Below are 20,466 nucleotides of genomic sequence, written 5' to 3'. Positions count from 1 at the left end.
ACCATCATTGCAGAACCCAGGGCAGGTTCCTTTGATTATTGTACTATGGACCTTATTCTGGTCCACATGCATACCTCCCAACTGTCACGATTTTAGAGGGACAGTCCCGAATTTGGGTCCTGTCCCGCTGTCCCACCCGCGGCAGGCATTGTCCCGCTGCGGGGGGTGGCAGTTGGGAGACCCCCCAATCTAGTAGAATAGACGCTGTGCGCATGCGCACAGCATCTATTCTCGTATGAAAATGAGGTCGCGGCTAATTAGCATAAGCCGCGCCCTCATTTGCATATGCCCGCCCCCTTTTCGGACACTAAGCCGCGCGAGTGTCCCTATTTCTTCAGATCAAAAGTTGGGAGGTATGCACATGCAATGCTGCAAAATTCACAGTGTTGTGTGTGGATGAAATGCTGCTTGCACGGCCGCCCGCCCCCCTCATTCTGCGAGTTTCCCCGCACGGCTGCAAACTTATTTTTAGCACAAACATCCATTTGCGGGGCCAAATTATTCGATGTTAGGCGACCATCGAATGATTTGGAAGGTGCACGCAGATCTGTCACTCTCTCGTGTCTTAGATATGCGTGCTGCCTGTACGGAAAGACATCAGGTGCCATCCCCACTCATCCGTGTCACACCCACATTAGAATGGGAACGCCCATTGTATTCATGGGAACACCATGGTTCCACACCCCACGCCCACCAGCCTGCACTGCTAGGTGCGACCGGTACGGCGAAGTAGCAGTTCACCATACCCGATCTCACCCTGCGCATGCGCAGATGCTAAACATCCCTCCCCCATACGAACACGTGGGGGAACAATCAAATCACAATAAGGTCTTATATGTATTACTGAAACTGTAGCTGAAAATACAGCATACATATACATATGGGGGGTGATTCAACACCGCTCAGTAAGCATCGGCTGTTTGCTGCTTACCGAGCTAGCCGAACGCCCGGTACCATGCAAGGGGATTTGTTTGCTAACACATACCCTCGCACGCCTCCGCTAGCAGGAGAAATCCTTCCATAGTCGCCGACCATCAAATGATTTCTCCTGCCTAGTCTGAACTGACATTTATTTCCTCCACAAATCGCCCAAGGCGCTGACGTCCCCCGGCAGTCATCAGCCCACCTGCCAGTGGCGTAGCGCCAAATTTTGCGCACTCCCCAAAATGTTGGTGCCCTCTCCCCCCTCTCTTACCTGTCCACGTTCGTGACCGGGAGTATGGACCACAGACCTACATTGCACTCCTAGCCTTCTCTGGGCTCCGAGTCCTTATGACAAAATGTCCCTCAAAAAATGGCCGCCCCCTTACAGCAGACCATTTTGAAGGATGCTAGAGGAGGCCGCTGCTGCCCCCTCTAGCATCCTAAATGCTGTCTGCTATAGGGGACGGCCATTTTTTGAGGAACATTTTGTCATAAGGAGCAAGGAGGAGGCTAGGAGCGCTGGGACGCAGACAAAGTAGGTCCCGGCTCCCGGCCACGAACGCAGCATAGCTCCCGCAGACCCCGGCACCCACATTACTCATCGCCTCCCCGCCACTGTGGGGTTTTCCGCACAGTGGCTACGCCGCTGCCACCTGCGTTCCCATGGGAGCGCCCAGCATTTTCATGGGGATGCCCATAAAACATTGAACATTCCCATGAGCGATAGCCGTTTACGCCCCCGGCCCTCCATCCCACAATGAACGGCCACCAAGTGTGAATCTCGTCTAAGCCGATCATTGCTGGGGTCTACACATGTGCAAATACGCGCTTGCACATCTGTAGCCCTCCCACTATCAGAACGGGGATGAAATTGCCCCATTGCAAATTGTGCTGAATCACCCCCATGGTTCTTTAAAAGATGTATGCAATTACAGTGCCTATATTATAAGCATGCATACATTTGCACAGCAACAAATAGCACTGTACTTGTGATGTTACACACATACTTCTCTTCAAGAATAAAGGGTTTATTACCAGTGTTGTACTGAGACCTCAATGGGTGAGACTGCTGAACGCTCCCCTCTGTAGGCAGCTGCTTGGCCTGAATGGTCACACAAGACTGAAATGAAAACAAAATGTACTTGCAATATTTACATACATGCAGACCAATGCATTATGCCAAACTCCTATTATAAACCCTAAAAGTAAGCCCTAATAACCTGCTCCAATACTGATCAAATGGACTTTATTATAAATAGAATATAAAAGGCTGCTCCACCTCATCAGTGCTTAGTGCTATACTCATAGTGTGATATAGAGATAGATGTGGGGCACTTGGAGCACTGTGGACCAATGAATGAATCAATCAATAATTAAATAACAATATTTATATTAAACAGTAAAATATGCAAATCTATTTAAAAAGACATATTGATATACACCATGAAACATATATAATAGATTCACTTCCCAGGGAGTGATTGTAAGACTCTCTGGTGGAAATTTACTAAGATGTGTATTCTACTTCACATGTGATGTTGCTATGGCCAACCAATCAGAATCTACTTCTTATTTATTTAGCACCCTCTAGAAGATAGTATACAGAATCTGATTGGTTGCCCATAGCAACATCACATGTGAAGTAGAATACACAGTATAGGAGACTGTTATAAAAGTACCAGCAGGTTGGATTTCATATATTCAGCCTAGGCCGATAATTGGAGTTTCCAATAGTCCTCCTTTTTCGGAAATTGGTATGTCCAACTTTCACAGCATGGTGCAGGTAAATTAATTTTACACAAGCCCACAATAACTTAATGGACGTTATTACTTCCTTTGGGAAATGCAAAGTCCTGCATGATGTGCTCCTGCAGGTGTGTCAACAACACTTCTCCTGCCGTGTCTGAGAGGCGCCGTTACCACTAGTCAGCGTCTCCTCCCAGCAGCCGTACTAAGGGGTAGATTTATTAAGCTCGGTAATGTGATAAAGTGGCTGTTTTTTTTTATCACCGGCCAATCAGCTCCTACCTGTCATTTTTCAAACCAAGCCTGTAACTTCACAGGTAGGAGCTGATTGGCCGGTGATAAAAACCAGACACTTTATCACTTCCCCAAGCTTAATAAATCTGGTAGAGCAGTCACGCTGGTTTTGAGGTTAACGCTACATGGCAGACATCCAGCGGCGCACCTCACAGACGGAGCTCACAATCCTGCTACTGCTGCCCCGCCGGGCAGCATGTTATACATGGAGTATAGGAATCTGTTGTACACACCTGCAGCAGAGCACTTCAAACTTCCACACCCCACCGTGGGACATTGCTGGCGCCAGGTGGGATGCGGGACCATCCCAAAAAAACAGGACAGTCTGCAATTCATCCGGCACCCCTGTTGTCAGTAACATTGTCAACATAGCAGTTTGTCATTATTAAAACCCTAAAACTGGCACTAAAATGTACTTTCAATATTGTGATTATCAGCATGCCCAGTGTCGACATATTGTCCATTTCTAAATGTTGACATTCAGGACATATTGACACAAATAAGTTATGTTTGATATCTGTTTGGGAAAAAAAAGATTGCCATATCTTTATTAGTGTCGTATGATAAATAAAAATAAAAAAAGCCTCAAAACTTTTGCTATCACATTTGATTAGCAACTTACGTTGCTAAACTCAAATTTGGTACTTATTATTATGATTATTATTATGCTCTCCAGCCATTTACTACAATGTGAATGCATTGTCTCATAGGATATTTGTAACATCTTTTGTGCTCAAAGTTAAATGACAACTCCTCCTAGTGTATTCAGTTTATCCTGTTACTTGCATTTGGAGGGAGTCACATTTGCTGCCTCTGCAGAGTTGGTAGCATTTCACGCCTGTGGTTAATTGTGCATTGGTAATAACATACATCTCTTCTCTTCTCTTATCTCAAAATATCCTTTAACCCGACCTCTTCGCTCCTCACAAGATCTACGTCTCTCATCCACACTCATTACTCGCTCACATTCCCGATTGCAGGACCTTCGTTGGGTTGCACCTACTCTGTGGAATGCCCTCCCATGCACAATAAGACTCTCCTCCTGTCTCCTACAATTGTCCCTGAAAACTCACCTCCTCAGGCAAGCTTATCAAATTCCAGAACCAGCCACCTAAACTTCATATACTGTTTCTATCTAATCACATCCCCACAGTACAGGCCACTAACTTTTTCACATTTTCCATCTTCCTGACCCCTGGCCAGACTGCTGGGTCATCGTATCATACAGCACACCAGGAACCTTTGCATTCTGGTGGAACTAATTAGTGTTAGTGAGCTGCCCCTTGGCACTTGCATCTGGCTGACAAGGTGCCTAGAATGGCACCCTTCAGCAAAACCTCCTGAAGCATCCAACTGACCGTCTGGGCAGGCACCCTACAGCTAGAGCCATCTGTCCCTCCACCTAGGAGTGTCATCATAACCTCACAGGTATAGGGAGCAGAGCCGTCGCAGGACGGCAATGGCATAAAGCCCTGTTCTGAAATGGAGTAGATTTGCCAATTATAAAAAAACAAAATTAATTTCCATTAATTAGAGTTTGCAATAGTATCCTGCCACATCACTATTCATCATAGTGCATTCTAGCTTAGTGTAACGTCCCAAGTATATGCTACACTATAATAAGATGTATTGACTTTATATACAGTATATTGACAGTAATAGCTTGCAGCAGCACACGCACAGCAGCTACATTACAATGGTATAAGTGAAGCTCAGTGTAGTCAGCCAACCTGAGACTCTGTGCCGGACTGATCCTCGATAAATTCATAGTCCACATGGTAACTGATTGTAGTGACTGGATATCCCCCCGGGTGCTGCTGTTCTGTGGGAGTAATTGGGTTTGGAACACCATGTACTTTCCCAATACGCACAAATAACTTTGCCTTATTTTCAAGAGAGTCTGCAAACAGAAAAGTAGTCATTTGGAGTATAGATATTTTCCTGTTACAGATAAAAAATAAAAAAACAATTGTGTAAGCTAGTACCTTTCAAATTCATTTACTGCTGTCTTTTTCTGGACCAGAGTAATGGTGCACCCTAGTGTTTCCAAAGTGATTTTTACACACACACACACACACACACACACACACACAAAAATAAATATTAGTAAGCCCGCTCAAAACAAATGCTTCAAAAGCTAGTAGATGTAGTTTTACTCGCTGTCAACAGATAGCAGTGTTCGGAGCCACACGAAAACTAGACACACCTATATATATATAAGGAAGGTCCCAGCACTCTGAAACATGGAAACAACAACTCTGGTGCCTTTCTATCCCAGCAGGGAAATGAATAGCAGAAAACAGCAGAAGGCACTCTGGAGATTTTACAATGCTGAACGGCGGCAGTGAAGAAAGTAAAAGTAGACAAGACACAGGTCTAGTGCATCAATGTTTCGGGCATATGGCCCTTTATCAAGACATGTTTCAGTAGGCAACATTAGCTCAATGACTGGTCATTGTGAACTTTGTCAATTTAATTTTCATAGCCAAATAGCACTCAGATCAACACACGCAATGCCAAATGTTGTCTAGCATAGAGTTATTCAGTAGTTCATTGAGGCATCATATAACGTCTCACCATCTGGCATTCTAATAGACAAATCTGGGTTTGGCAGACACCAGGAGGCTGCTGTCTGTCTGAATGAGTACTGCCAGGGCCGTTACTAGTAATTTTGGTCTCCGGGACTGACCTTCAGTCTGCCCCCCTCGCTCCGCTCCCGCAACACAACATCCCCCCTCCGCTTCGCTCCCGCAACACAACAAACCCCCCCGCGCTCCGATCCACTCCCGCAACACAACACACCCCCCTTCCCGGAAACTCACCTCAGCTGACCTCGCTCTCGGTTAACACACAAGCCACAACACAGGCACAGTGCAGCCTGCAGAGCGCCGAGCCCCGCTGTGTCCTAGGCTCGGCGCTCTGCAGGCTGCACTGTGTATCGTGCATGCCTGGCTGGAGGGCCACCGGGTGGGGGAGGCGGTGTGTGGGGGTGGGGGGTGTCACTGTGGGCAGCTGCCCGGGCCCCTCCAGTAGTCAGGGCCCAAGACAGCTGTACCCACAGCACCCCCCTGTCGGCGGCCCTGAGTACTGCCAACAGTAAAACTTTGTGAAGGAAAAATAAATGTCTCCGGATGTTTAGAAAAATCTAATTATTACAGTATACAAAGATATTGTAGAGATTTTTTTCCATTAAAACACCCATTTTTGTTTTAGCATGACCATGCCCCAAGTGTTTGCCCAATTCGCCAATCCACATGGTTTCCAACCATGACAAATATTTTGTCCAGTCAAAAAAATCAGCATTGAATAAGGCAAATCCAAATATTTTGAACAGTCAAAAAAATCAGCATTGAATAAGGCAAATCCAATCGCCCTAAAAGTGGCCGGAGAATCCGCCAATAATTGAGTAACCTTATTAGTCAGTGCAAGCTAGGATAGTCTTTTTGGCCAGACTGTCAATTATCTCACCTGTCTGTGTGGATACTCCATTGAACTTATGCTTCTCGTCAGGCAATATTGGGACATCATCCAATACGCATAGCTTTTGTAGGCTGTCTATAGTGTATCCTCGATATGCAGGAATGAAAGTCAGAGGATTACCCTGCAGCACAAGGATACGGAGCTTTTGCAAGGTGGCCAATGTGGGAACTAGGCCAAAGAGATCGGCGAGATCATTCCAACTTAGGTCAAGGGAAACCAGATTTGGCCTAGAAAAAAACACATCCAGTAATAGATTGGATAAGCAAAGTCTGAGTTTGCTAGAATGTAGTGACATAACTGTTCAAAAAGCTAAATATTGGTTTAAACAAATACATTCAAATTATAATAGCGCAAATATAATATCATAAATTTACTTACAATATTAAAATATTTCAAACCGGATTTTGTAATAACAGCAGATGACAATGTTTTGTAAATGTTTTTAATATCAATATTATTAATATATAGATTATTCAGTTATCATTTTAATATTATGTAGCTATTGTATGGGGGGAAATTATTTCTTCCCTGTACAACTATCTATATAAATGTATTTCTTTTTTGCTTATAAATATTGGTTTAGCCAATAAAATGGTGTAGACCTTATAAATACTGTGTCATGGAAAACATGCCTCACTGGGCCTGATTCAGATGTGGTTTGATATAGCAGAGTATGGAGCAAAGTACCGATGTCTGATACTTTGCACATGCGCCGGACCCATACTGTCCATCTGTAGTATGGGTCTGCAACATCACAGCATCAGATTGTCAGTAAATGATCGTCTGATTCAATTTAGGTGGGGAACCGATGGTCTCTGGTGGGCCGCCACTCTTACAGGGCAGGGACAAGGCCAGGATTTCTTTCAGAGTATGGATAATTCATTACCTGTAGGTAGGTCACGCAGCGGGAGAATGGTCACGCAGGAAGATCCAATACTTGAATGGATCAGTAATGCAGCAGGAAGCGTGACTTACTCAATAGTATTGAATTTTGTGCTTATGAGATGTAAAACATCTTGGCCCTCATTCTGGTTACCGAACTCCCTGGTATGATCATACGGAGAGTTTGATGGTGAAGATCTGCGCATGCTCATATTCGCAAATGCGCCTGTGCAGGTCTTTACTGTGGATGCTCTCAGAGACTTGCATAGTCTCCAAGGCCCTGGCACGGGGGGTGGAGATTGGGGGCGTACCCACTCAAACGCTGGGTGCACCCAGGAAGAGTCTGGGAACATTGCTGGCCACCTGCCTTCAGGGGGTAGGCAGCTGACGTCACCGGAGGTCAGCTGCCCGTTCCTGTTCTTGGAGCAGGGTGTCCCTAATCTATGTCACCAGAGAGTGACTTAGATTAGCAAGTGCTACAGAAATCATTCAATGGCTGAGATATGCACTATTTTTCTATTCGATTTTGCTTATAGAAGCAAAATCGAATCAAAAGCGAATGAACACCAAATGTTTTTAGCAGCATTTGATGCAGATTCGATCCCAATGCGCGTTCACGTATAGTGGAAATTGAAAAGAAAAATAGTCAGGCAAACTACAAAGTAAAAATTGAACGGCATATTGAATCGAAATTGTTTCGAATGCCAGATCTAACCATGTGTACGCACATTTATAGAGGGTACACATGGTGAGATATGCATTATTTTCCTATTCGATTTGGCTTATAGAAGCCAAATTGAATCAGAATCAAATAGAAAAATCTAATGAACATCAAATGGTTTTTACACATTCGATCCCGATGCATGCTCCTGTGTAGTGTAAATCAAATACAAAATAGTCTTGGCAGGCAAGACTACAGTATATAGTCTAAATCGAATGCGTTTTGCAATCAAATCAGGATCAAATCACAAGCAAATTTGCACAGTGTGTATCCACTATTAGATTCGATCACTATTCGATTCAGATCTCCTTCCTAGAATCTAGAATCAATTCTAAAACAAAATCTCACCATATGTACCCACTATTAGACTTACTCAGGCTGGAGTCGCAGAGGGACTCCACGACCTATGATTGCAATGTTCCTTTATACTGTGTTCATAGGCGAATCTAGAATTATGGTAATGGGTGGTCCCAAATCTAGACATAACAGTAGGGGGACCTTAGCGCGGCGTAGCCGCGCGCCAAAAAAGGGCGTGGTCTCATGGGAAGGAGGCGTGGCATCACAAAAAGGGGTGTGGTGTTACACTTTAGACCATACACAGTAATGCCCATAACACATTTTAGCAAACTCTGTAATACCCATTACACATAAAGCCACACGCCGTAATGCCACTTACACATAAGGCCACACACCATAATGCCCATTAAACATTGTGCCACACATCATGATGCCCATTACATACTATATAACAAACCGTTATGCCCATTACATATTTGCCACATAAGTGCTGCTTACCTACGTGCTCATTGCTAGGGGGTTCTTGCTTGATGGCACCATAGTACCCATTACACATGATGCCACACACCATAGTACCCATTACACATGATGCCGCACACCATAGTACCCATTACACATGATGCCGCGCACCATAGTACCCATTACACATGATGCCGCGCACCATAGTACCCATTACACCTGATGCTGCACACATAATGTCCCTTACACATGATGCAGCACACATAATGCCGCTTACACATGATGCTGCACACCATAATGCCCCTTACACATTAAGCCACACATTATGCATAATGCCCCCACATACCGCTACTTGTAGCATCCCTTAAGCAATGCCCCCAAAAGTGCCACTTACTGTAAATTTTTATATGAGCCTTCGCTGCTGCTGCAGGGTGAGATGGAGAGCGGTGCAGCTGCTTCTATGGGGAGAGGAGCAGAGCGCAGCGCAGAGCACGCTCACACTCCCCTCCTGGTGTCCCCTCTATCCGAGTGGACATTTGAAATATTGTGTGCGCTGTTGTTGATGTGCATGATTTCGGGGGAGCACGCCGGGCGCCGGCACCACATGATTAAAGGGGGGGGGGGAGGCTGAGGTGAAAGCGGGAAGAAGAATTGGAGTGGAAGCTGCAGTGGTGACAGTCATTGACAGCTGGGCAGTGAGCAGGGGGCTGCCCGGCTGTATTCAGAGCACTGCAGGTCATGGCTGTTTGAAATAATACCCCTTTCACAACAGAAAATTCAGGGATTTACCCGGGAATATGGTCCCAGGATCATGCAGGGACATTCCCAGGCTGACACCTTATACACCAGCATTTTCTGGTGTGAGGGGGAGAGACAACCACTTCCCTCTCTCTGCCCCCCTTTAACCAACCAGCTATATCTTCAGAACCAACTGACCCATTTACATGAGACCAGTATCATATTGAAGAACTTTTGAGTTGGCTTCGAATGATTTTGTTCCCATGAAACTGGGCTGTTTGGTTACAGAGAAATCTGCCCTCAAAGAACATAAACAGTCATGAAATTACATTTAAGAAATGAAAAAAACAAAAAAAAAACGGTTTAACCTCAATATCCCTGGAACCAATTAACTCATATGGATCCAGCCTGGTATCAGATTGAAGGCCCAGCGATTTGGATTCGACTGAGATCAACCTCGAGCTTCAGTGATGCCGAAGGGGGAACTGGCAGCCGTTGAACTGGGTGGGGGTCGGAATTAGCGGGTCCCATGTTATCCTATAGGGAAAACGTTCCAGCTTTGCCTGGCCGTATCTCCGGTTCCCAGGGGGCTAGAGACACGGGGCTGGGCTCGTTGGAAAGCTCCATCCCTCAGCTACAAAATGGGCTAATGGGTGGTCCTGTGCACCCCCGGACCACCCCCTAGATTCGCCTATGACTGTGTTTTCATCACAGTTTGATGCGATCGCAAATGCAGGCAGGTATGCACCTCCTCCTAAATTTGCATTTTCTAAGGATCGCAAATGCTAAGCTGCTCCTTATATGCAATGCTTACTAAATGAAGCCCTATGTCAAGAATTGATGCTTAAACCACACTGCTTACCGGCGCGCTGTTGTACACTCCCCTAGACACAACCCTAGTTTCATGTGACCACAACCCATCACCACACATTACCACACCCACTTTTGGGGCGCTATCAGTACCACTAAATCTTTACTTGCACCATTGCTAGTACCTATCATTGTGCTTAATTCAGACCTGATTGCATGGCTGCTAATTTGCAGAGCCCTGTGATCAGGTATATGCCGTCCAGCCAGAGTGAAATCTCGCAAGGAAAATGTTGCAGGTCTGCAATTAGCTGTAAATTCATGCACATTCAGTCTCCATCTAATTATTTTTCTACTGTGTGCATTCTGTGCATAGCCCATGACTTACTTGGTGGGTGCAATAGAAACAGGCTGATGGGGGCTGACGCTGACATCACAAACCCTCAATTCAAACACCTGGGCATGCCTGCATTTTCCCTGAAACTCCCATTAAATGGACAGCTGCCACACCCCTAAATGCCAGCTTTCTGTCAATCATCTTGAAAATGGTCAGCGATGAAAAAAGTAGCCGAATGGCCTCACGCATGCAAACTGCGATACGGTGAGTCGATATTAGAACAAAGGACATAGGACTAGGACATAGGACTAGCAGGAGTTCAGAGTAAGGTGAGGAGTGAAGATGGAAGACAAAGGCTAGTGTCCAGGACAGAGAAGCCAGTGGCATTATGGAGAGAGATTGCAGTGTCAGGGCAACAGTATGTAGAGATCAGTGGAAGGAACACGGGGAATGCCCACCTTCAGGGGTACCCTATCAGGCGAGAGATGCGAGTCTCAGGAGAGAACTATCTTGGTGAGTGGTAGGAAACCATGTAAGGATGAAAGGCCCCTAGCGACAAATCCATCAGAGATCCTGTTTAGATAGACTGCAGAGAGCCCCCAGTGAATATGGGGAGAACACACCAAATAGGATGGTCCTAGTAGGCTGCTGTGACACTACTGGAAACCCTGGTAATATACTGCTGTCCCATCATTGTTTATGCTGCGAGTGAAAGGAAATGCTGAACTGATGCAAATTGATGTAAATGAATATTGTGCTGGAGAGAGAAGAGCAATAAATGACATATGATTGACATGATAACCCTGTCTGAACTTGGAAAATGGAACAACATCATGCCGGTGGCAGCTTTCTGGGTGGGGTTTCAGGGTGTATTAAGGATGATCTGGCCACTCCTGATTTACCAGACCAATTGGAGTAGTTTATCTCCTTATGTGTCAAGATAGACCAACGTACTTGGGAGAGAGCAATTAGGTACTTGTTTCCTAGCATGGCGCCCACGATATTAAGTTGTATGACATCGCATCGCATTGCATCGCATGCCATATGCCCGCATGCAATACGATGCGATTTTAAATTGTATAAGCCCCTATACGTTTTTTAATTGTATAAGCACCCTAATGGGTGCTTACAATGTTAAATGCACACCCACGCCACCCCCACTATCAACGAGCCCGCAAGGGGCGGCGGTACGCGTCCTTCGACCTTTTCATACCCCCACTATCCACGTCGGCGTGGAGTTGATTTTATATAGTGTGGCGAGCCACCGAGCCCGAAGCGTGGCGAGCGGATGCGGATTACTTCACATATATTCCGCGTCCCCTCGACACACTTCGGGCTCGCCACACTATCTAAAATCAACTCCACGCCGATGTGGATAGTGGGGGTATGAAAAGGTCGGACGACGTGTACCACTGCGCTCGCCACGCTTCGGGTTGGCGTTGATAGTGGGGGTGCTTTTAACATTGTAAGCACCCATTACGGTGCTTATACAATTAATTATCTTATAGGGGGCATATTTAACATTGAAAACACCATTAGGGTGCTTATACAATTTTAAATCGTATACCATTGTATATGGCATACAATGGAGTACAATGCGATGGTATACAATTTTAAATTGTATAACATCGGCTGCCATCGCGTAACATCGCATACCATCGTATGCCTTATGGTATGTGATTCGATGGGTGCCGTGCTAGGAAACAAGTACCAGCAAATCTGATAAATTGCCTTCTATCCAGGGCACATTCTTCTTTCCCTTTCTTGGATGAGCCTAAGCAAATTGGCAAATCTCATTTAACTCATGAATAACGAGTGAGGAGATTAAGGAACAGATTCTACCCTTATTGTGCTGTGTCTGTTCACTTCATTGGCTCCTACACTTCACATGTGTCTGGAACCCCTCTGCCTTAATTAGATTGACCAATGAAATAAGATTTTACTCCAGTCTCAAACATGTGATGCGTTCCATGAACCGGAAGTTGGACGCGGTGTGCGTTCCAAACAACTGGAAATGGGGCGAACTTTACTAAAAAATTATTGTTTTTGGTCTTAATGTTTATCGTTTTTGGATAATAAATAATTTTTCAGATCTGCCTCTTATGGATAATTTTCCTAATAACTATATATAGCTTTTTTCTGTTAATTATGTGGGAACAATTGGGTAAATGGTATTAATCAAGTATGACGCATTTCCTGTTACAGGATATTTAAACCCTGACTCCAGGAGTGTCATACCTTTCAAAAAGTTTTCAGCAGATTGCGATACGCAAAAGTATACTCTTTTTTTTTTTTATTGTTGGACTTTGGGACTATCTGCACTTTATCTGTCTTGGACCAGCTCCATCACCTATTTAAAATCCTGGCTCCATCTGGAACTACGCTATCGGGACACCACCACCTGCTCAATCTTGGGACCCCATTGTTTTGGGAGAGCCATCCATCCAAGCTTGTAACAACATCACAGGCTTCAACCCAGTCAGGTTTATGGACACCCACCAAATTTCCAGTTAAACATCCCATGGACACACCAATTGGAGCACATTATCATCAGTAAAGGGGCACTCTAGTAACAAGCTGGACTACCTCTAAGTATACCTTTTATTCCCAGTTTTCAATTGAATCAGTTGAATTAAATTGTAGTTAATTTTATTATTTGATATACTCCTGATATTAGCAATATTTGCATCAGTATTATTAATAATAGTTTTTTTTTATTTTTAATGAAATTATTTTATACTTCTTTTTATTAATTTATTAAACCCTTATGTATTAATAAAATACCCTATTGATCCATTATTATTGTATAGCGCTCCACCAATACCCCACTCTTTTTCTTTGCTTTGTTTGGGACTGACCCTCCCTTTGTGTGTGAGCAGCTGACGCAGCACCCCGATCCATTGGTGCCCCCACTTTACCTAAGGGTAAACACAACAAGTTGCCCTGGTAAACCCAGGTGTAAAACTTACAGAGGTCACCAGCAGGTCTTCTTGCCTATAATAGCCACGTTCCCATAAGGCTTATATGCCTACCGGTACTTGGATGCTACCAGGACTTATGCTACTGGTGCCAGTGTAAGCTTACCCCCTAGTGACCAGGACAATTGTTGGTATTTAAATAGGAGCTCACAGAAAGAGAAATACTACACTGTACTACAATGTGTGCCTTTCGGATGGGATGCTGCTGTCACAATACCGATGCCAGCATCCCAACTAACCCCAGGAGGACACCAGAATGCCGACATCAATGAGAATGCCAGCGCTGTCATCCCGACTGCTGTCATCCCGAACGTAAGCTTGCATCTTTACAGGTTTAGGCACTAGGGTGGACTTAGGGTTAGGCTGTGGGGGAGGGGAGAGTTGGAGTTATGCTGCGGGCCGTGTGTGTATGCTTGTGGGGGGGGGGGGGGTGTAGATTTAGGAGGCAGGGTACGAGGGATAGGATTAATAACTAGCGGGAAGGGTTAGGCTGAGAGGGACACTTACCTGACTCGTCCGGATTCCCTCAATTGAGATGCCGATGTCGGTTTTCTGTCCACCAGCATCTGTATGTATAGCCTCAGGATGGTGCACCAGCATAGAAGAGCAGGTGTAACCCCTTGCACTTCACCTCAAACTCACCAATAAAATTGACAATCCCAGTGCCTGAGAGCCAGTGACACGTCACTACTATGCGGGTGTGGTATGTTTCTTCGACAGTCGGGATCCCGACAGTCATTATCCCGACTGCCCGGACTCAGACAGCGTGGCCAGCGCAACAAAGCCCCTTGCGGGCACGGTGGCTCGCTATGCGAGCCACCTATTCTATTCTCCCTCTATGGGGGTCGTGGACCCCCACGAGGGAAAATAGCCGACGGCCGTCGGGAATCCGGCCATCTGTGTTTTAACATTCGGGATCCTGACGTCAGGTAAATGACTGTCGGGACCCCGTCCGGCACCCTACTATGCCTTCAGTGCACTGACAAGCAGAGTTGCCGCATTTTGTATTGTCTGCAATGCTGCGAGGAACTGTCCAGTACAGTATAATATTCCACCCCCACACCACTTATAATGTGGCCCTTAGGATGGGTCTTTTGCCTGGCATATGTGTGGGTTTTATTCCCCCCCCGCCCCCTTTAGATATAAGCTGTTGAATGGTGCAGTAGTGTAGTACCTAACATTCCATGTGCCTGTGGCCTATATAACATGCTTGAGCATGTTAATATGGTCAGAATACTGGTTCTGGGAAGCTGGCTAACACATATGCATTGCTGACATAATGATTGTGTTTCTGCCATATGTATTCCCTTTCTTGACACTGGTGGCCACGAACGGTATGTCTCTCCAGCACTGCAGTGCACATAAGATGGTATGCAGCATGACGGGTGATGGGGTGGGGGCGTGCAAACATGTATCTTGCCCATCCAGCTCTGACATAAAGCATTCAAAATAACTACTCAAACCACAGCAAGTCTGAGCATGTTACCCAGAAGATTAATTAACCATTAATATATTTCGAATAGCACTTTCATTCTACTAATTGCAGTTAGTGAAGTATTCATACCAGAGGTCTGCAGTCAGGTACGTCCCCTCTGAGGAGCACTGAATTCCATTATAGGACAGTCCCAAATGCTGTAATAGTGGCGGGGGGTCACTACTAAGATCCTTTAAGCTTGATATATTATTTGAACACAGCTCCAACACCTGAAACATAGAACAGGATGTTGGAAGGAGATGACTTCATAGTCCGTGGCACAATAATCATAAAGACACAGGATTCTGGATATTCACCTTCAGTGTTCTTGGAAGATTAACAGAATTTACTGTTCTTAATTTATTTGCACTCAACACTAGTTCTTCTAGGTTCTGAAATCTAAGCAACTGTGCATCTGCTTCGGTGACCTAGGAGAGAATAGTATATCAGAGTCTTCCTGTCCTGTTGGGACAAACATTCACACCAAATACTGAAGCTTAGCATTTTTTTAAGAAAAAAAATTAAAAATCATATATTATAGCAGGCAATCTCAAGGCACACCAACAGTGCAGGTTTTAGTGATATCCAGGCTTCAGCACAGATGGTTTCATCAGAATCTCTCAGATACTAATTAAGTCATCTGTGCTCAAGCCTGGATATCTACAAAACCTGCTCCGTTGGTGTGCCTTGAGGACCATGGTTGGGAATGTCTGTATTATATGTTCGGTAGTATTGTACAGTGTTTATGTATTGTATTGCAAACATGGGGTTATTAAGGAGTGAAACATAAAGGAAAAGAGAACATGGTGACACAACTTATACCACTTTTCCACCAAAAAAACAGGTCCAGACCAAGTTTCTGGACACGGTTTCAACCTACTGTAGGTCAGGCCCTGTTTACACTGCACCCTGGACAGCTCCATTTGAACTGAACATGGGTTTACCCTGCATGTCACTCACAGATGCTCCCTTGAAGTGGACCTCTGCAAACATCAGATAAAACGGGTCGAGCAATCTACACTGAACCATTAAAAAAAGATACATACAGAAATCCCAACGTTTCGGACTTGTCCGCTAATGTGAGACTTGGCATTGGACTGCGAGGAGTAAGGTGCCGCCCAGACAGAAGGAGAAGATGCCCCTTGGTAAATTGTGAGAGAATTGCGAATGGATCGCTAATCATCATCTGCTCGCAAATCCATACGCAATTCCCAAACTATTGAACTTTTTTTTTCATCTGTGCAATTGTGAGTGGGTCTGATGCTTCCACTAATCTGCGACTGAGACAGGCTGAAAGTGCTGATCACTGACGTCATAGACCATCTTCAAAAACACCTGAGCACAACAGCATTTTTTCAGACACACCTTCCTATACCCAATATTTTGGGGTATGGGTAAAAACCGGACCAGACATCAAACTCTGGTTGGGGTATAGGGGGGATACCTGTCACCAGGGAGAGGAAGAGGGGGAGAATAAAGCCTCACTGTATGGTCCGGGCATGCGGGCATGTAGCAAAAACTGGACGGTCCGGACCACACAGGGAGGCTGTAATCTCCTCTTCCCCATGTCCCTGGTGAAAGCTATCACATGGACCCCCCTGGACAAGACACCCCCCGGACTAGACACTACAAGCTCCGGACTGCAGATTTTGATGTCCAGTCCGGCGGTCCAGGGCCTTGTCCGGTTTTTACATAGTCATTTCCGAAGCAGTTTCTGGAGATGCGTATGTCAATGCTTCCTTCTTGGTCACTTCTATGTTTCAATAGCAGTAACCACCTGCCATTCACTTCCACTCATAAGTAGCTGCTAATCCTGTAGGGGTGAATGTAATCATCAATTATCCTCAACCGTTTTACTCCCTTCTACCCACCTTCTGATCTACCACTCGGAGAGAACGGAAGTAGGAATAGACAAACTGCTCCGTGATCATCTCAGGGAGTTTGGCTGCCAGCTCCCTTATGTGCTGGGACTCTGGACTGCAGGTCTCATCCAGTTCCCATGGTGAGCATCGCTGAGTCAGGAGATCTCTCAGGGTGTCTGGCCTCTCCTCATTGGGATCACCGCTATCCCAGTACGTGTCTGGGGGCAGTGCTGATCTGGCTGCTGCATGAGGCTTGTTCTGAAGAAAATCACAGGGCACATCAAAGTTAGCAGTTGTATAACATGAAATATAAGGTTTGCTGATGTGATTCTTATTTACAGTGGGGATAACATTGCAACGGTTTGTGTATTGTAGTGATTTAATGCCGCAGTATGTGCATTATAGTAATCTGATCCCGCAGTATGAGTATTATAGCAATCTGATGTCGCAGTATATGCATTACAGAAATCTGATGTAGAGATGGCCATCGACTATCGATGTTCCCAAAACATTGATGGTCGGGACCTATTGCTCGATGCTTTGGGCATCAATAGACGAGGGTCGAATAGTTTTATGCCATTGATGGACGTATCTGATGTTGATTTTTCATTTCTCCCCACTGGTTGGTATGGCCAGCCGTATGCGCATAGCTGTCTGGAGGCTGCCGCTCCCCTCCCCTCCCTCCCCCCCCCTGAGATTCTAATTTCTTCTCAGTGATACCGGGGGACCGGACTACGGACCGCCTGGGCGACGCAGCCGGAAGATGCACGCATGTGCAGAGGAAAGTTACATTTTAGATTGGTATACTGTAAGCTAGTTTAAGTTTCTCCTGCGCCTGCGCACACCTTCCATTACTCTGCGCGCATGCATGGCTAAGTGATGACGAGAACCATCGATGGCTGGTGATAGAAGGTTTTATAGCCATCAATGATTCCTGCTTTAAAAGCCATCGATGCCACACTATGTGCATTACAGTAATCTGAAGCCGCAGTATGTGCATTACAGGAATCTGAAGCCACAATCAATATGTGCTAGAGTATGTTTATTGCAGTAATCTGATGCTACAGTATGCTGCAGTGATATGATGCTACAGTATGTGCACAGTGCACTACATTACATTAATGGAGACGCATGCTTAGCTATTAGGTTAACGCCGGAACGCTCCCTGCAGCATACATTGCAATTCCGGACTTCGTCCCTCTTGTTCTGCAAGAGGTATACTTTCATAAGGAGTTTAGTTACCCAGGAGCCACTGCCACAGGGAAAGGAATTCAGACACAAGCCGCCCAGCTGTCGTGTCAGTACTTCAGAGAGAGCGATGTCTGCCATGCTGCCACCAGAAGACCCAAGCCTGGAGCCCAGCAGCGGAGCTCCTCATACTGCCGGACTGGACTGAGACTACCTCGGTCTGTTTTCCTGGACGCCGCCTCGTGTTGCTTAGCAACCACACAATGCCCGGCGTCCCGTCACTCTCGTTCTGGTCGCTGTAGTCGTGTACAAAGGAGGCCTCTCCGAACAGACTGGACCCGTTCAGCTGCTAGTTATTAATATCATTAGTGTCCAATAGCTTCTGCACATAACATGGCACAAGACTGAGACTCGCCACGCACACATGCATTAATTCTGTATAATCACTTTGGATGATTGCTAATTAGTAGACATGGGAGGACTGGGGATAGCAAAGCCATTTGTTTAAAATAAATATTATAAATTAATAACAATAATAGATTTATTACAAGACAAAATAGCCAAAAATGTTTTCCAAGGACAGTGGAACAACAATTTCTTTATGCACACACCACCATCTATTCCTTCTAGTAATACACTTTGGGCGGTATTCAATGGTAAGCTTTACTAAAGTGAGATATTTTAGGACCATGGTCCTCAAGTATCCCCAACAGTGCACGTCTTCCAGGCTGTGGTGTAACTATGGAGGTGCAGGAGATGCAATTGCTATAGGTGGCAATCCCCTGCGTCCTGCACCCTTCTGAATGCAAATTTTTACAACAAATGCATAAAAAACCCAGAAAAATCGCATCACATGCCACTACATATGGCATGCGATGGGAGCTGTGAAGGTATACAAGTACCAATAATTGTATATGTTGCAGCATGTGCGATTATTAACAATGCGAATGCCAGCGATGTGCACCGGGGTTTATTAGAGAATCCTGCCCTATGTCACAACTTGCAAGCTATTCCGGCCAGCGGTGTCGCTGGTGTCCTATGCTTCCCTTCAGCGAGACAATATGTTACATGGTTTCCTGACATCCTATGTCCCATGATCTCCTTGCCAGTGGCGTTACCACAGTCCCATGCCACTGCACCCTCTGCCAGTGCTTCCGAGCGGAAGACACAGCAGCTCTGTGCTGAGACCTGTCACCACTGATTCAGCGCCAGTGAGCTGAACAGTACTAATTACCCATACACGGCTTAGTTTGATTTACTCATCAATTAACTAACTCACCACAGGTAATGGCAATCATAAATTACCAGGGAAATCCAGGATAATAAATTATGTTTTATACAACCAGTAGTATATAGGTGGGCATTGGTCCTATGTATAGTCACCCTTAGCCCACAGTTAATAGTATGGCAAGTGTCTGTTCCAATGGTGTCCCTTTTTATGGATGGATCCATAAAAATGGACACCATTGGAACAGACACTTGCCATACTATTAACTCATGGTTGCCAACTGCAGTTGGCAGGCTCTTGAGAAATAATTGCTAGTGTAGGACTTGCAGTGAAACGGGGTCCCTTGGCGATGGGCTGCAAGCTTAAATGCATTGATCTATTCATGAACTAAAACCCCATTATTTATTTGATTAATTGTATACTAAGGTGAGTTAGTTAATTATGGAGAGTGTTGAGTCCCTGTATTTGTATTTATTAGAGCATGTAGTCACAGGCCACTTTCACCCCACCTGGGAATGGCGAGTGCTGTTTGCACCCCATTCGCAGGGATGGCGAGTGTTGTGGTACTCTGTATGTGTGTATATATATATATATATATATATCAATTCATTGCACACCATTTAAATAGTGCAGCATACCTCTTCTATCATCTTTGCTTATTTATATGTGGGATTGACTCCCCACCAAGTCCTGCTGCTGCTGCTTGGCAAAACAGCTTATATTTAAGCACCCCCATGATAACTTGTTATCTTCCCCTGCTCTAAGCATGGGAAAGAAACTAAAGCCCCGTACACACATATATTGCTCAATTTCTCCTTTTCATCAGTGACCAGAGATGGTCGCTGATGAAAAAGAACCTCTGCCGGCGGTGCCGCAGAGGTAATCAGCTGACCAGCGATTAGAACGGGGCTGAAAACGGGAGCATGCACCCGGCGATTTATCGCCGGGGCACACTTCCATCACTGGCAATATGGTCGCCTGCAACCAAATTTCCAGCAATTTCAGCCCCTATCGCCCCCGTGTGTATACGGCTTCAGACAGGCCCAGTTGA

At 45.4% G+C, this 20,466-nt stretch overlaps 1 protein-coding gene across 2 annotated transcripts in view; it reads right to left on the bottom strand.

Moving 5' to 3' along the window:
• Positions 1-18,531, bottom strand: part of LRRC43 (leucine rich repeat containing 43) — a 38,656-nt gene extending 20,125 nt beyond the window's left edge. The window contains exons 1-7 of one of the 2 annotated variants that reach the window (XM_083151319.1): positions 18,242-18,531; positions 17,009-17,257; positions 15,455-15,565; positions 15,228-15,367; positions 6,433-6,671; positions 4,695-4,864; positions 1,960-2,044 (exon numbers count right to left, since the gene is read on the bottom strand). In XM_083151319.1, coding sequence (XP_083007445.1) covers positions 1,960-2,044; positions 4,695-4,864; positions 6,433-6,671; positions 15,228-15,367; positions 15,455-15,565; positions 17,009-17,257; positions 18,242-18,328 — 1,081 coding nt within the window. In that variant the 5' untranslated portion in view covers positions 18,329-18,531. The remainder of the gene's footprint in view (positions 1-1,959; positions 2,045-4,694; positions 4,865-6,432; positions 6,672-15,227; positions 15,368-15,454; positions 15,566-17,008; positions 17,258-18,241) is intronic. The other variant, XM_083151318.1, reaches the window with a different exon arrangement.
• Between the last annotated feature and the right edge of the window lie 1,935 nt (positions 18,532-20,466).

This window comes from Crinia signifera, chromosome 1 (assembly GCF_055691185.1).
Source record: "Crinia signifera chromosome 1, ASM5569118v1, whole genome shotgun sequence".
Lineage (NCBI taxonomy): Eukaryota > Metazoa > Chordata > Amphibia > Anura > Myobatrachidae > Crinia > Crinia signifera.
Note: the sequence above shows the minus strand (reverse complement) of the source record. Positions and strands in the feature narration are given on the sequence as shown.